The sequence below is a fragment of the Nematolebias whitei genome, chromosome 3 (genome assembly GCF_014905685.2).
Source record: "Nematolebias whitei isolate Nwh7 chromosome 3, NemWhi1, whole genome shotgun sequence".
NCBI lineage: Eukaryota > Metazoa > Chordata > Actinopteri > Cyprinodontiformes > Rivulidae > Nematolebias > Nematolebias whitei.
This window is the reverse complement of record NC_056500.1, coordinates 50,822,986-50,840,458: the sequence shown is the minus strand read 5'-3', so window position 1 is coordinate 50,840,458 and position 17,473 is coordinate 50,822,986. Positions and strand designations below refer to the sequence as shown.

Sequence of the window (17,473 nt, the reverse complement as noted above, 5' to 3'; positions counted from 1 at the left end):
CGGGTGAACCAGTTCTCGTTGATTCCAGTTCAGTTTCAGGTTAATGACTCCTTCTGCGGTCATTACCTGTGAACTAGTGGGAACTAATGGAAAGCGGAAAGCTTTTTTAATTAGTTCTAGACCAACGTGTTTGTGAACCAAGGTTTCGTAGAAAGCTCGGTTAATTGCTGATTTATCTGTCCATAGAGACAGTACAGCATCGTTGGTGTGGGACCCTTGGATCTCTACACCCTTAACTACCAGTGGCAGGTAGTGTTTGGTAGACTCTGACTGCTCCAGCTCACAGAGGAGGCTGTCTTGTTGAGTCAGAGTTTGGATCTCTTGGGTTTCTTTGGTTTCACATGGTGTCAGAGGAGTACTCACCGGGCTCGTGTCCTCGGCTGAGGAGTCCTTTGTGCCTTCCGCGGTACCTGCTGTTGGGCAGTCTGTGTCACACTCCGGAGGCGTATCGATTGGCAGTGGCTTGCTCACTGTTGTCCACATTGTTTGATCACCATAATCTATAATCGCGCCGAAGCGATTTATAAAATCTTGGCCAACCAAAAATGGGAATGAGTCAACATGGGTCACGTGTACCGGGTGGTACAGTGTCATATTGCCAATCTGCATGTGAACCATTGCTATAGCTGTCAGGGTTGTTTTCTTTTCTGAGAGACCCTGCATTTCTATAGCACATTCAGAGAGAGGTATTATCCTGTTAACACTGGCAGCGGCCGTCCTCAGCTCCTCGAACAGTTTAGCCGACATAATTGTTATGTCTGCTCCACCGTCCAAGAGTGCTTCGTGTGTGAGGACACCTTCGAGTGTTACTGACAGGTACGCCTTTTTGGCGACCCCCCTTCTGATAAAGTTACACAGAAACCTTTTGGGTTTTTTCTGACGCTTCTTCACGCGTTCAGCCTTATCTGTGTAATCTTGGTTTGTCTGAACCGTCAGCACAGCAGAAGCTGTTTCTGAGTGTTCAGCTTGCGATGACTCGTCATCGTTCGTGTGTGTGTTTACCCCCCCTTCTTCCGATGAGGGGTTGTTTGAGGCAACAACAGCAATGTCTTGGTGTGTTCCACCGACATCTGTTATGTTGTCATTCGCGCCCTCGGATGTAATAGGAATTACATTACTGCAAAGTGCTCCTGGTTGGGTTCCCGTGTCAGTGTGTTTCAAAGTTTCTAACAACTTGCGTAGTTTCTCTGTCTCTTCCGAGCTCAGAGGTGTAGGGCCTTGTTTCTGGAACTTTTGTGATTTTTTCGCCTCGGTTCGTTTCATCCGAGGTGGGGGACGGTCAGGTACGTCTTGCGGGGGTTCCTTTACGTACTGCCCCTGACGATATGGTTTCTCATATCGTTGCGTCCTGCGCTCACCCATTTTTCGATAATCACTGGCTTCCCCTGAAAGAGGAGCTTTTTTGTCCCAGCGTGCACCTTCAGGACGTGGTTTGTTAGCTTGAACAGACTGTTTTCTCTCTTTCTTCTTAGGAGGAGGCGGCGAAGCACGTCGTCCTTCTAGTTCAAGAGGGAGGGGTTTAACCTTTACACTAGGAAACACTTCTATGGGCGTCTTAGCATGAGAACATGCTTCAAACACATTCACAGCACACTGCTTAATCTCACTGATGGATTTTTCTCTGAAATTTGCCATCATTTGTACTGATTTTTTAAAATCAGAGTGGAGATTTTTGCTGAAAACAAACTTAAAACCATCATCTTCTTCCATTCCGGTCTCATTTCTGTTACCAAAATAAGCTTGGAAGATTCTTTTGTAATAAACCTTTGGATGTTCAGTTTTACCCTGAGTGACCTTGTCTGCAGCTGGGAAACCAGCAGGTCCCGTGCAGGGGTCGTACTCTCTGATCAAAGCTTCACACAGAAGGTTGTAATCCCTCTTCGTTGCATCAGGTAGACGCTCGATGAATGTGAACACCTCTCTGTCCGAAGTGAGCCGTATCAGACTGATCTTATCCTCTGTCGTAGCATTAGGATAAGATCTCAATCTGAACTCCAGATCTTTGAGATACGCTTTTGTTCCAGCTGACCCCATGGGTCCGGGAACAAAACGTTGTACATATTTTGAGATTTTCTGCAAATCATCCATTGAAGGAGACTGTATCAACGGTCTAACTTGTGTGACTGGTGGTGCAGACTGGTCAAGGCCTGCCCCTACCGCCCATGGTGGGGGTGGGGGTGGCTGATAAGGGTTGGTAGGAGGAGGTGCATATTGGTGCAGGTCTGTCCCCACCCTCCGAGATGGGGGTGGAGAGTACTGCATGGTGTCAGGAGGAAGAGGTGCAAGTGGGTGCAGGTCTGTCCCTACCACCCGTGGTGGGGATGGAGATGACTGCATGGTGTATACTGAGATGATATCGGTGCAGGTCCATCCCCGCCGCCCGAGATGGGGTTGGGGGTGGCCGCATGGCGTTAAGGTGAGGAGGTGCAACAGCACCTGTCTGGGGTGGCTGTAGCTGACCCTGTTCGTTTCCGAGTCTCAAACCAGCTAGCTCCATGTCAGAAATCAGGTTTGTAGCTGTAGCAAGCCTCTCCTCACAAGCTGTTAGGCGCGCCTGTATTGACTGATTTTCACTTTGTAATTTCAGCCAATTTCTGAGTATTATCTCCTTGTCTGCTTTGCAATCGCCCCGTTCCTTTAATGCCACCTGCAACTGTGCTTGCAACATATCGTTATCTGCACACGCGGCTTCGTACGCTCGTTCCTTATCCCTAATCCTCTCCTCATATGATTGAGCCTGTTCTGACAGCTCAGTCTTTGAGAGGTCCCTATCAGTCTGAATTTGTTGTTTCAGCAACTCAGATTCATTTAACAATTTGTCACACCTCTCCTCATATGATTGAGCCTGTTCTGACAGCCCAGTCTTTGAGAGGTCCCTATCAGTCTGAATTTGTTGTTTCAGCAACTCAGATGCATTCAACAATTCATCACACCTCTCCTTTTCAGACTCATATCCGTTGAACAGCAAGGTATTTCGTTCAACCATACGGTCCAGTTCCGCCTTCAGAAGCAGAGCCATTTTTGCCAACCGTCCACGGCTGGATTTCGTGTCCTCCTTCACTTTAGCTGCTTTTGACAACGTCTGCAGCTCCTCATATCTTTGATCGTCATCAAGGTCTAGCAATTTCTCTAATTGTTTACCAACAATTGAATTTGTTAAAATGTGTAACGCTGTCTGGACAGCATCTCCGGATTGTAAGGGGTCAGTGTTTTCATCTTCGTCCGCCATTATCTGCTATTTAGAAATTAAATAGGAGATGTAAATGTTTAGGTGGTAAAAGAAAATCAGAAAAATCTCTTTTTCCTGATAAGTTTACTCTTATTTAGTGATTTATCAATTAAACGTGCGTTACCTTCTAGCAAATGAGTAAACTTTTTCCAACTTTGTGAATATCTGTAACTGTATCTTATTTAAAAGTTTCTAAATTTTTATTCTGTACCTGTTTCTCAAGGATTTATCAGTGACTAAAAATTTTGTTGGGTAAATGCTCTCTGCATAAATACCTTCATAACTTTTAAAATGCAAGATAACAGAGTCTATTCAACTTTGAGGAACGGTCAATAACTCAAAAATGCCTTTAAAAGAATAAAAACGTTTAATTTCACTATTTAACCCTAAAAACGAAGTGAAACCTGTGATCCCACGTCTTCTCCACAAGATGTCAGTACAACCTCAACAATTTTAACTCCGACACTGTTCGTGTTGTCCACTAGGGGAGCTACAACTTCCTGTGGCGTTCGGTTGACATCCTGTTGTTAGCCGCTTAGCTCAAAGTTAGCTTCGGCTAAACCCGGTTAAAATCAACGTTTCTGAACAAATTTTTTACACAAACGTGGCGTAGTTTTAGCGATTAGACCTCGAAGACTTAAACACCGTGTCAGAACACAGCTTTGCAGCGCTTTTCAGCTTTAAAAAGCTGATTTTATTTCCCTATGAAAACGAATTTTCACTTCCGGGTCACGTGACTGAAATCACCAATGAAAAGCAGCGCGGGGTTGAGAGGAAGTCACGTAGGCACGCATTCACCCTCCTCAGCAAATCAGAGCGCTCCACAGCAGTAAATCAACCAACCACGAAGCGTTAGCAGCCATGTTAATTTAGCCTGAAACTTTTTCATCACTTATCGTCTTTTAAACCATCAAAATGCACTTTCTCTGTTAAAAATTGTAACGAATCAACTCCCTGAGCTGCACGGAGACGGCGCTCCGTGACTAAACGTCTTTCTAGCTATTTAAACAACTCGTTCGAATTTTCCAGAACCGAGCCGGTCCACAGAACCGAACCTCCCGTCCGTTTGGACCTCAGTTTAAACAGAACGCAGCGTTTCTCACAGCTCATCAGCTCTTAGTCACACGTAACAGGCGTACGCTGCGTAAACATGCACAGCCAAGCTCCAAAGCGCGCAGCTGATAAAACTTTTCATGCCAACACGTAAAATCAATGTTTACACGGTTACAGTCCATTTATGAGCACGTAAACGGGCCACCAATTATGTAGATGAACAGATGCTCAGATATATTCATCATTTAACACGGATTCCTCATTTTTCTGGACTGAATAAAACGTGCATTGAATTTAAGGAAATGCAAACGTGAGACGTCATTTATATTTGACCCATCAAAATGAATGCGGTCATTTATTTACAGAATCAAAATTTAACATCAAACATTTACATTAATTTGGCAAATTATGAAAATAACAACATAAGCAATCAATCAGGAAAAATCATACGGCCATGATTTTTCCGTTGCTTCACCACAGACATTTATGAAAACTGTACAATTATGATCTTTTACCCACATGAATGTGGGTGAGCATTTTACACAGACATTTCTAAAATATCTGGAAGAATTTCTACTTGATAGAAAAGTTTAAAGATGGAAAGAAGTTTAGAGGGAGTAAGATGGTGTGTGAGGGGTGAAATGTGTTCACCAGAATCGACACTCTCCGGCTTTCTTCAGCTTTTCCTTACAGTACACTTAGGTGATGAAATTGGCTCCTTTACCTGGAGATGTCTCAGGTGAGATTCCGTTTAACGCACCCTTTCAGCGTCTCAGTAGGATGCTGTTACTCGTCCGAAGTAATGGCGAGGCTCTGTTCGACACATATTCACCTCAGTGGAAAATGTTATAATCCCATGGAACTCGGAAGAGCTCTGTTGTCAGGATCATCCCGTCTCTCACAGAACTGGTTGGACTGTGTATCCAGCAGAACTCCAACAGCACTCCATCAGAACTTCAACAGAACCAAGACTGAGTAGACCAGGAAGTACTGACATTTTAAAGAGCTGTTTCCCGGTTCACTTTTGGGATTTGTTCATTGGTCAGAAACGACCAGACGGGGTGTGTTTTGTGACGTAAGAGGTTAGAGACAGCGAGAATTGTTATGAAACAGATCAGAAATGTTCTCACAGACAGAGAGAGTTTTGTTTTGGCGCGTTTCAGAAAAGGTGCCAAAACTTCTCTATTTACGTCTGAGAGGATTCTAAAAACATGACAGTTCGTTCAACAACTTGTTTTTCGTTTGACTCCAACCTTGGAAACGCACACTTGCTCACTCAAAGGCAGAAATCAGAAAATGCATAATTATTCTGTAACAGCTTTGACATGAGAATAAAAATCATTACTCAGTTAATAAAATTGATTAGTGCACTGCAACATCTAAAATGATTTGAACTAAGACACTTTGATTATCAATATTTGTAAAATAGTAATGATAATAAAAAGAGAGTGTTCTTTTCACTTGAATCTTCAAGAAAGAAAGTCTCAGGATGGGTGAACCTGTATTTCTGAGTTCAAATGAATGAAATGACAGTTCCTGTCCCACAAGGTTCTTAAGGTCAAGATTTTTGACCTTAGACTTAGTTTTTGACATGGGCCTAGTCCACTACAGTGTAAACACGGTCCAGCGTGCGGTCTCCACGTGTTGGAATCGTCACATGCTGATTAAAGCTTGGGAGACAGTCCTTTAGATTCACGTGGTTAAAGTCTCCGGCTACCACGTAAAGAGCCTCGGGGTGTTTGTTCTGCAGCGAGCTGATGATATCATGAAGCTCCTGCAGTGATTCATTAGCATTAGCGTCCGGAGGAATGTAAACAACTGTGATAAAAGTCACTGTGAACTCTCGGGGTAGATAATGTGGCCGACATTTCACTGTTATTTGCTCCAAAGCCTTCGAGCATGAGCTATTTACAACAGTACAGTTCGTGGACCAACTCTTACTCACGTAAATGCACACTCCGCCCCCCCGTGATTTCCCCGTTAGCTCGCTGCAGCGGTCCGCTCGAAAAAAAAGTCTGTCATCCAGCTGGAAGACTGTGTCCGGCGTTTCACTTGTAATCCACGTTTCTGTGAGGCAAAGCACTGCACACTTCTTCATCTCTTCTGAGGCGCCCGCTCTCAGACGAAGTAAATCCATCTTGTTGTCCAACGAGCGGACATTCGACAGAAAGAGAGACGGCATGGGGAGTTTACCGGCTTTAGCGTTAGCTCGTAGCCTGACCATAACCCCCGCCCGGCATCCTCTCCTCTTAAGCCGGGAGCAGCGCTTCCTCTTCAAGGATCCTCCATCAAGGATTTTAGTTCCGCAGAGGCAGAGCTTAAATGGGGGGTTCCGCAGGGGTCCATTCTGGGTCCCCTCCTATTCTCTTTATACCTGCTGCCGCTTGGTGCTATTTTCCGGAAACACAACATGCCCTTCCACTTCTATGCCGATGACTGTCAAATTTACTTCCCCCTAAGACACAATGGTACATGCCCTATTCAACCACTGCTCGACTGCCTGGCTGACATCAGGGACTGGATGGCTTTAAACTTCTTAAGTTTCAATGAAAAGAAGTCTGAAGTCATGTTGTTCCCTCCCAACGACACGAGCACAAACCACTGCATCGACCTCTCCACTCTAACCCTGTCAGAAAAACAAAGAGTCACTAATCTGGGCGTGATAATGGACCCTTCCCTGAAACTTAACAATCATGTAAACATGATTGTTAAATCATGCTTCTTCCAACTGAGGCGGCTGTCTAAACTGAAGCCCATACTGTCCAAAAAGAACCTGGAGACAGTAATACATGCATTCATTACATCTAGGCTTGATTACTGCAATTCACTCCTGTTTGGTATCAGTCAAACCTCCATTGCACGACTACAACTGGTCCAGAATGCAGCAGCCCGATTTTTAACCAGTACAGGCAAGAGAGCACATTACACCAGTTTTGGCTTCACTGCACTGGTTACCGGTTCACTTTCGAATCCAGTTCAGAATACTGATGTATGTCTACAAATCACTGAACAGTTTCGCCGCGCTGATAACCACTTGACCAGGTCACCCTTGTGAAAGAGATCTCGATCTCAACGGGCTCTACCTGGTAAAATAAAGGTGATTGATTGATTGATTGATTGATTGATTGATTGATTGATTGAAATGGTTTCTCCTCTTTTGGCACATTTTAGCACAAAATAAATATTTTTAAAGCTACAATTATTTGTATGGTTTTGTAACTGAATGCAAACGTGAACATTCTAGAGTTTCTCGCGCCTGTTTTAACAGGAGAAACAGGAGGTATTTATTTTAAAAATACATGATCAAATAAGTAAATAAATTGTTAGGTTTTACTTTACAAATGTATAGCATTATTCCACAAAACAGCATCATAGAAGAACATGCTTTGAAGTAAACAGCATTAAAATATTTGTTTTTGTGGTTAACTCTAAAATGATTTGATGTCCTTAGATTGACTCTCTCACTGGCCTTGGAGTGGTGAAAGTGGAGTGTGGCTCTCAGTTCTCTGTGGCGCTGACTAAATCTGGGGCAGTCTACACATGGTGTGTACCTTACTGCAGAGTGAGGATGCGTCACATTCTGCAGTGAAGAGGGGATTAGCTGAGTGTGTGTTTTATCATTTACAGGGGCAAAGGAGATTACCATCGACTGGGTCATGGCTCTGATGACCATGTGCGACGACCCAGGCAGGTTCAGGGTCTACAAGGAAAAAAAGTAATCGCCATTGCCACAGGGTCTCTGCACTGTGTTTGCTGCACAGAAGATGGTAGGAAGAATCTTTTTACGCATAACTATGGTTTTTGTAAGAGTTGATGTGTCATTGAGTTGCAACTTCACAAAATAACTTTTATTATTGATGTTTAAAAATCAGGAGAAGTGTACACTTGGGGTGACAATGATGAAGGCCAGCTGGGAGATGGGACCACTAATGCCATCCAGAGGCCGCGGCTAGTGGCTGCGCTGCAGGGCAAAAAAATCAACCGAGTGGCCTGTGGCTCTGCTCACACTCTCTCCTGGTCCACCAGCAAGCCCACTAATGCTGGGAAACTGCCTGCGCAGGTAATGTCACAGCTGGAAAAATTAGTTTCTTCCCTTACTTCCAGTAGATGGCCATAAGATTTCACAGCTGCAAAGTGACTTTCAAATTTCTGTTTCTGCTCACTCTCAAGCTTTCTGATTTTGTGATTTTTTTTTAAGGTTCCTATGGAATACAACCATTTGCAGGAGATCCCCATCATGGCTCTGAGGAATAGGTTGCTGCTGCTGCATCATTTCTCTGAGCTTTTCTGCCCATGCATCCCCATGTTTGACCTGGAGGGTCGGCTGGATCAGGCAGGCCACGGCCCATCAGTTGGCTTCGACACGCTCAGGGGCATCCTTATCTCACAGGGCAAGGTAGTAGAATGGGGAAAACATATTTAAATCAGTATAAGTAAATGGAAGTTAAGTGTACGGCCAAGGGTGTTTTCTTTTTCACGATTTATGTTTTCTTTGCAAACAGGAAGCAGCTTTTAGGAAGGTGGTTCAAGCTACAATGGTAAGAGACAGACAGCATGGACCAGTTGTGGAGCTGAACAGAATACAGGTACAGTCTTCACTGATAGCCTCTTCTTACTCACAGTCAGTGATTTTCTCCTCATCCATTTCATTCCTGCTGCTTTCTCTACCCTTACCCACTGAAATGCTAAGTTCCAGACTGGCTCTTAAGCTATGCCTTTTATAAGTTTTTTTTTTCATGGTGTGTGATCTTGCACTCCTTCCTGTCTGAAGGGAGTACTGTTCTAACGTTCAGACTCCGCAGAGGGTTTTGGGTCTGTTCTGTCTGGAGGAAGAAGCTGTCAGATCCAGCTGTTCATTCGAACGACTACTTTGGATTTGGCAGGAATATGCTGGTGAAGATTCTCAGTCATCCAGGACATGATAAATTTAAAAAACGTTCAATACAAGAAGGTTCCCACGAAGACAGAAGGGAAGGAAAAGGAACAGAGGCACATCCAAGAGGCTCTCCGAACGTGGATATCCTAACTGGGCTTTTGTCAAGTCAGCGAGGAAATTTACAAAACACACTAATAAACAGAAAAAGGAGAACAACAGACGGAAAAACATTGTCATCCCTTATGTTGCTGGAGTATCAGAGAAATTCAGAAGGATTTTCAAAAAGCACAACATCCCAGTACATTTCAAACCCAGCAGGACTCTCAGACAGAGGCTGGTCCACCCTAAGGACAGAACACCCATACACAAACAGAGTGGTGTAGTGTATGTGGTCCAGTGCAACGAGGACTGTCCAGACCTCTACATTGGAGAAACTAAACAGCCTCTTCACAGACGCATGACTCAACACAGGAGAGCCACATCCTCTGGACAAGATTCAGCTGTTCACCTCCACCTCACAGATAAGGGACACTCTTTGAGGACCAAAATGTGCACATTTTGGACCGAGAACACAGATGGTTTGAGAGGGGGGTGAAGGAAGCAATTTATGTAAAAAGAGAAAAGCCGTCTCTGAACAGAGGAGGAGGCCTCAGATTTCCACTTTCAAAAACATATAATGCAACTTTAAGACTGATTCACAGACAGTTTTCACACCTGATGGGAACAGAGGGGCCTCGTCTGTGAATTAGAGTAACAAAGACCTTAAGAAACCCCTACTGTTAAGGTGTTGAAGTGTGAATTGTCTACATATATACAGGTCCTTCTCAAAAAATTAGCATATTGTGATAAAGGTCATTATTTTCCATAATGTAATGATAAAAATGAAACTTTCATATATTTCAGATTCATTGCACACCAACTGAAATATTTCAGGTCTTTAATTGTTTTAATACTGATGATTATGGCATACAGCTCATGAAAACCCAAAGTGCCTGTCTCAAAAAATTAGCATATTTCATCCCACCAATGAAAGACAAGTGTTTTTAATACAAAAAACGCCAACCTTCAAATAATCCTGTTCAGTTATGCACTCAATACTTGGTCGGGAATCCTTTTGCATGAATGACTGCTTCAATGCAGCGTGGCATGGAGGCAATCAGCCTGTGGCACTGCTGAGGTGTTATGGAGGCCCAGGATGCTTCGATAGCGGCCTTAAGCTCATCCAGAGTGTTGGGTCTTGCGTCTCTCAACTTTCTCTTCACAATATCCCACAGGTTCTCTATGGGGTTCAGGTCAGGAGAGTTGGCAGGCCAATTGAGCACAGTAATACCATGGTCAGTAAACCATTTACCAGTGGTTTTGGCACTGTGAGCAGGTGCCAGGTCGTGCTGAAAAATGAAATCTTCATCTCCATAAAGCTTTTCAGCAGATGGAAGCATGAAGTGCTCCAAAATCTCCTGATAGCTGCTGCATTGACCCTGCCCTTGATAAAACACAGTGGACAAACACCAGCAGCTGACATGACACCCCAGTGACTGTGGAAACTTGACACTGGACCTCAAGCAATGTGAATTCTGTGTCTCCTCTCTTCCTCCAGACTCTGGGACCTTGATTTCCAAAGGAAATGCAAAATTTACTGTAATCAGAGAACATAACTTTGGACCACTCAGCAGCAGTCCCAGGTGAGATGCTTCTGACGCAGTCTCTTGTTCAAAAGTGGCTTGACCTGGGGAATGTGGCACCTGTAGCCCATTTCCTGCACACGCCTGTGCACGGTGGCTCTGGATGTTTCTACTCCAGACTCAGTCCACTGCTTCCGCAGGTCCCCCAAGGTCTGGAATCGTCCCTTCTCCACAATCCTCCTCAGGGTCCGGTCACCTCTTCTCGTTGTGCAGCGTTTTCTGCCACACTTTTCCCTTCCCACAGACTTCCCACTGAGGTGCCTTGATACAGCACTCTGGGAACAGACTATTAGTTCAGCAATTTCTTTCTGTGTCTTACCCTCTTGCTTGAGGGTGTCAATGATGGCCTTCTGGACAGCAGTCTGGTCGGCAGTCTTACCCATGATTGTGGTTTTGAGTAATGAACAAGGCTGGGAGTTTTTAAAAGCCTCAGGAATCTTTTGCAGGTGTTTCAAGTTACGTCGTTGATTCAGATGGTTAGGTTAATAGCTTGTTTAGAGAACCTTTTCATGACATGCTATTTTTTTGGGACAGGCATTTTGGGTTTTCATGAGCTGTATGCCATAATCATCAGTATTAAAACAATTAAAGACCTGAAATATTTCAGTTGGTGTGCAATGAATCTGAAATATATGAAAGTTTCATTGTTATCATTACATTATGGAAAATAATGACCTTTATCACAATATGCTATTTTTTTGAGAAGGACCTGTATGCGTGTCTTATCTCACTCAGTCTTATAAACTGAACCCCTCACTCTCTGCTCATTGAATTGAGAAAGCTCCTCGGATGAGGAGCGAAACGTCTTCTGTTACAAATAAAGTCCAGTTGTTCTTGTATTGAACGTTTTTTGAATTTGGCTGGGAGTTGCTAAACTCAGAACAGAACTATCTTGATGCATGCTCAATAATCCAGGTAGAAAAATTAAAAAAAAAGTTAAATCTGGTGCTCTGAACATTCAAAAGAAACAAAACAAAAAAATTGTAGAAACCTTTCATCTGAAAGACTTCTTCAGTCTGAGATGCTGTATTCAGCTCAGTCTTATAAATAGCACCTTCTCGTAGTGGATCAACCAGTCAGAACAGAAACAAATCAAACCATTTATTTTCCTTTTTTCTTTGTTGTTGTTGTTCTTGTTGCCTTTTTCACTCTGCAGGTAAAGCGTTCCCGTAGCAAAGGAGGTCTTGCAGGTCCTGACGGAACAAAGTCTGTGTTTGGTCAGATGTGTGCCAAAATGAGTTCATTCAGCCCAGACAACCTGCTGCTTCCTCATCGTGTATGGAAGGTTAAGTTTGTAGGTATGTGTTCATGTCCGCTATGTGACATCAGGTCTTTCCTCAAATGTCTCTGACAAATTTATTATTTCCCTTATAAATGGGCGACTGTGGCTGAGTGGTTAGAGCAGTTGTCCTCCAGTGCAAGAGTGGGGAATTGGATTCCACCAGCAGTCACATGCCGAAGTGTCCCTGGGCAAGACACTGAACCCCTCATTGCCTCTGATGTGTGTCCCATTGGTGTATGAATGTGATAAAGCTCTGATTATTATTTGTAAAAATATAGTAGAGTGCTGTATGGATGGGTAAATGAGGACACAGATTGTAGTGTAAAGTGCTTTGAGTATCTTGATAAGGTAGAAAGGTGCTATATAAGTACAGTCCATTCCCTTAGAATCATTTTTGTGTCTCAGCTTGCAGGTTTGACACACTTGTTTTTTATCAGGTGAGTCTGTAGACGACTGTGGTGGAGGCTACAGTGAGTCCATCGCTGAAATGTGCGAAGAGCTGCAAAACTCTCTGACACCACTGCTCATAGTCACTCCCAATGGCCGTGATGAGTCGGGGGCCAACAGGGATTGTTTCCTGCTTAACCCTGCTGCCAAGTCCTCTCTTCACATGAGCATGTTTCGCTTCTTAGGTAAAATCCAGTTTATCTCCCAGTCTGGTTTGCAACATTAATCCTAAAACGAAAAGTAAGCTTTTAATAAACAAAAATTGTTGGCATGTCTGCTGATGAAACACCTGACCTGAACCATTGTGCATGCCTTGTTTTTGATAAACACTTTTTCAAGTATCTCAGATGATTATTATGGTTTGATCTGAGCATCACGTTTTGTTCTACTGTGTCTGCAGGAGTCCTCCTGGGAATTGCAATCCGAACTGGAAGCCCCCTCAGCCTAAATCTGGCAGAGCCTGTATGGAAGCAGCTGGCAGGCATGAACCTGACCATTGCTGACCTCAGTGAGGTGTGTGCACAGCTCTGCCCCTCAATGCACTGATCAGTTCCCAGTGTTTGTGGGAAATGCACCAGTAAGGAGTCACTAAATGTAGAAATGTTGCTGTAAAAATGGTAGGGTTCTATAAAAAGGTTATGAACAATAATTATTTTTCTTGTTGTAGATAGCTCTTTGATTGACCTCAGTATGGAGAAATATACTTATGTTTTCAAGTTGTACAAGAATTGTCTCTTTTCATTTCAGATTTTGTATTAACACTTGCAGCTCACATGATCTGCACTAAAATTCAAACTTCAGCACATTCCTAAACATTGCACTGCAGATTAAAATCTAAACCTGTCCATTTAGTTTTTTACTTGTACAAAGTTCTCCAATTACTCGTGGAAACTTACCCAGTTTTGTTCAAGTGTATCACACTTCTGGCTTGTGTGTAGAAGGTGGCGTGAGTCCACTCTGGTCATACGCTCCTGAACCATCGTTCTGAGAATAGTGGTTTTGGGAAAATTCCTTTCCCTCTGAATGCTGCTTTTGTTCGATGGTTTTGCCTCTGAGATACTAGAAAGGTTAGATGGAATATAATTGTAGCACAAGACAGAGCAGATAGCTGTGGAGTTCCCGAGACTTGTGCTCAAGCTCTCGCACAGCATGCATGAGCATAATGGGTAAATACAGTAAATGGCTCATAAATGTGAGTGAATTGATGTTCTCTCCTTCACAGGTTGATAAGGATTTTATTCCTGGCTTGATGTACATCCGGGACAACGAAGCTACATCTGAAGAGTTTGAGGGCATGACCCTGCCTTTCACTGTGCCCAATGCCAGTGGCCAGGACATCCAGCTCAGCTCCAAATACTCCCACATTACCCTGGAAAACCGAGCAGAATATGTCCGCCTGGCCATTAATTACAGGTGAAAAAACATTGTGATGCCACACAGTTCCATCTGCAGCCATATGGTTGTTTTACATGACTCATGTTGTTTCTTTGCTGCTGCTGCAGACTCCATGAATTTGATGAGCAGGTGTCTGCTGTGCGTGAAGGGATGGCTCGAGTAGTTCCCGTTCCCCTGCTGTCACTTTTCACTGGTTACGAGTTAGAAACGATGGTGAGGAGGAACAGGGTTCTGTTGTGCCTCCATTTTCTGTTTTTTTACCTTCAGATTCTTATTTACCTTCATCGTTTTAGGTGTGTGGAAGTCCAGATATCCCGCTCCACCTGCTGAAGTCAGTGGCCACCTATAAAGGAGTAGAGCCGACGGCGTCACTCATCCAGTGGTTCTGGGAAGTGATGGAGTCCTTCTCCAATACAGAGAGGTCACTGTTCCTGAGGTTCGTCTGGGGTCGCACACGGCTGCCACGCACCATCGCCGACTTTCGAGGTCGGGACTTTGTTGTACAGGTGAGAAGGGGACAGTGGACACTTATTTTATGGAGGTATTTCGAAATGTGGTAATGAGTGAAGTAAAATGGAGATCACAGGAAATGGTTAGCAAAGAAATAAGGACCAAAGACTAGGATTCAAAGACCTGAATCTTAAAATTTAAGCACACCACAGCTGACATCTAAGACTATTTTTACACTGGAGGCAAATGTGACCCAATTATTTTTTAAACCCATATGTGACTCATATCTGATAATCTTATGACAGTCTGAATGTGGCAAATCCAGATTTTTCTACTATAATCTGACCCAGGTCTTTTTTTTTATGTGGTACTAAACTTAACACATATTTGATCATTTTCAAAGCAACCTCAGTCTAAATGGTCATGTCACAGTCAAGGTTTTTTTAATTGTCATTCACACCTCATGTGGTACATGTGGTGGAACGAAATTATGTACTCAGGATCCCAGTTACATCCAACAAAAGTATAAATTGTAAAAGAAAAACAGTAATAAGATCTAAGATATGAACTAAGAAATACACTAAACTAAGAATATGCAAAAACAATACATCGAACAACAGCAGCAGGAACATGAGTCTTTGTGAGCAGATGAGTACGAATACATACAGCAGCATGAAATAAATCAGCAGCATGAATATTCAGTAGCACATATCAATAATCAAGTGACAGTAGAGTGATTTTTTTTCACAGTGATAATCCTGATTAGAGATTCATGAGTCTAACAGCCACAGGGTAGAAGCTGTTCCTCAGTCTAGTGGTTCTACACTTAATGCTCCTCAACCTCCTTCCTGAGGGGAGCGGGGCAAAAAGTGTGTGTGCTGGGTGAGTGGGGTCCTTCATGATGCAGGTGGCCCTCTTCCTGCATCTGGAGGTGTAGATGTCTGTGATGGTGGGGAGACTGACTCCAACATCTTCTGTGCAGCCTTCACCACTCTCTGCAAAGCTTTTCTTTCTGCAGCTGTGCAGCCTCCATGCCACACGTTGATGCTGGAGCACAGGATGCTCTCCACTGCACACCTGTAGAAGGAGGTGAGGGCTGAGCTTCCAGACCAGCTCGCCTCAGCCGTCTGAGGAAGTAGAGTCTCTGATATCCTGATGCATGCTCAATAATCCAGGTATAAAAATCTAAAAAAGTAAATTCTGGTCCTCTGGACATTCAAAAAAAACCAAAGCAAAACAAAAATGTAGAAACGTTTCGTCGTTCATCCAAAAGACTTCCTCAGTCTGAGGTGCTGTTTTCAGCTCAGTCTCTTAAATAGCACCTTCTCAGAGTGGATCAACCAGTTTGCTGCTGACAACCAAAACCAGCTGATCACATGCTCAAGAAGGACCATCAGCCTAACAATGGATCATTAGCACCTGATGGCTGTTTACTGTTCACAGAGGGCTGAGTGATACTAGCAATCACAGCATTGTAAGAGGGGGACAGTTGAACCAGGAGGCTCCACCCCTGTTTAATGATGGACGGTTTCTTTTCACAAAGATGGCCTCCTTTACTCCTCTCTCAAACCATCGTTCCTCTCTGTCCAGGATGTGAACATCTTCATCCCTGAAAGAGTGACCTCTGACCTGGAGATGAGTGTAGACCGCAGAGTCCTGGCCTGATGATGTTGATCTTCTGTGCTGGTCCATCCTTTTGGCCAGTGGCTGTTTAGTTTCCCTGATGTAAGACTGATCACCCTCCTGACACTGAACAGCATACACAATATTACTCTGTGCCGGGGGACTGGATCTTTGGGATGAACCAGTCTTTAATGTCCAACATTTTTCAGTCATGTCATCTGGACAGCTTTGTTGTTTTCAACCAGTTTGACATGACTGTCAACAAGGAAGAGGGCTGGCAATGGAGGAGGGGGCGTACCAAATGGACCATCTAGCACTAACCAAACTGGTTTCTTCCACTTTGGAGTAAGCTGTTGGGGGAAGAATCAGTTTTGTGTTGTGTGTTTCCTTGACTGATGAAGCTTTCCGGATCGAAGGCGAAACGTTTCAGCACAAAAAAAGAAACTGTCCAGATGACCTGACTGAAAAATTTTGGATTGTATACTTGGATTATTGAGCATGGACTTTGTTGTCAGTCTTTAATGTATTTTGGGGTTTAAAAGCCACTGGGACGTTATGTTTAGAAAATAAACGTCTCAGTTTCTCTGATACTCCCTCAACATACGGAATGACCACTGGTCTGGGTCTGGGTTCCTCCTTTTCACCTGATGGCTGACTGGAGTCCTGTTTGGGTTTCTTCTCTGCTTTCAGGAAGGCCCAGTTAGGATATCCACATTGCTCTAGAGCCTGTCTTGTGTGGGATTTCTCCTTGTGCCTGGCTCCTGAGCTAGTGGGGACGCTGTCTGCTCTGTGGTACAGAGTCCTGATGACTCCTAACTTGTGCTCCAAAGGGTGATGGGAGTCAAACTGCAAATACTGGTCTGTGTGGGTGGGTTTGCGGTACACCTCAGTTTGCAAATGTCCTCTATCAGAGACTGAGACCTCACAGTCCAAGAAAGACAACCTGCCATTTTTTTCATCTTCTCGTGTGAACTTGATGTATTTATCCACAGAGTTGATGTGGTCAGTAAAATGTTGGACTTCCTGAGATTTAATTTTAACCCAGGTGTCATCAACATACCTGAACCAATGACTTGGTGGTGTCCCTGAAAAGGACGTCAAGGCTCTCTTTTCTACCTCCTCCATGTACAGGTTGGCAACAATAGGAGAAACTGGAGACCCCATAGCACACCCATGTTTCTGCCTATAATATTGCTCCCCATATGTGAAGTAGGTTGACTGCAGGCACAGTTTCAAGAGTTGACACAGTTGTTCTGTGGAAAGCATGGTCCTGCTGCTCAGAGTGGTGTCTGATTTTAATTTTAAACTGACCACCTCTACTGCATCATCAACAGGAATGCACGTAAAGAGTGATGTGACATCAAAAGAGACCATTGTTTCATCAGTCTCCATGATGACATCCCTCACCTTATCCACAAAGTCCATGGTGTTCTGTA

The 17,473-nt window shown here is 43.8% G+C and overlaps 1 protein-coding gene across 1 annotated transcript in view; it reads left to right on the top strand.

Moving 5' to 3' along the window:
* herc2 (HECT and RLD domain containing E3 ubiquitin protein ligase 2) overlaps positions 1 to 17,473 on the top strand; it is a gene marked incomplete in the record, with an annotated part of 472,599 nt that overhangs the window by 444,536 nt on the left and 10,590 nt on the right. The window contains 11 exon segments of the mRNA XM_037698316.1: positions 7,734 to 7,825; positions 7,910 to 8,049; positions 8,155 to 8,342; positions 8,481 to 8,678; positions 8,785 to 8,868; positions 11,997 to 12,138; positions 12,560 to 12,754; positions 12,970 to 13,082; positions 13,792 to 13,982; positions 14,072 to 14,177; positions 14,258 to 14,470. Of these exon segments, the coding sequence (XP_037554244.1) occupies positions 7,734 to 7,825; positions 7,910 to 8,049; positions 8,155 to 8,342; positions 8,481 to 8,678; positions 8,785 to 8,868; positions 11,997 to 12,138; positions 12,560 to 12,754; positions 12,970 to 13,082; positions 13,792 to 13,982; positions 14,072 to 14,177; positions 14,258 to 14,470 (1,662 nt within the window).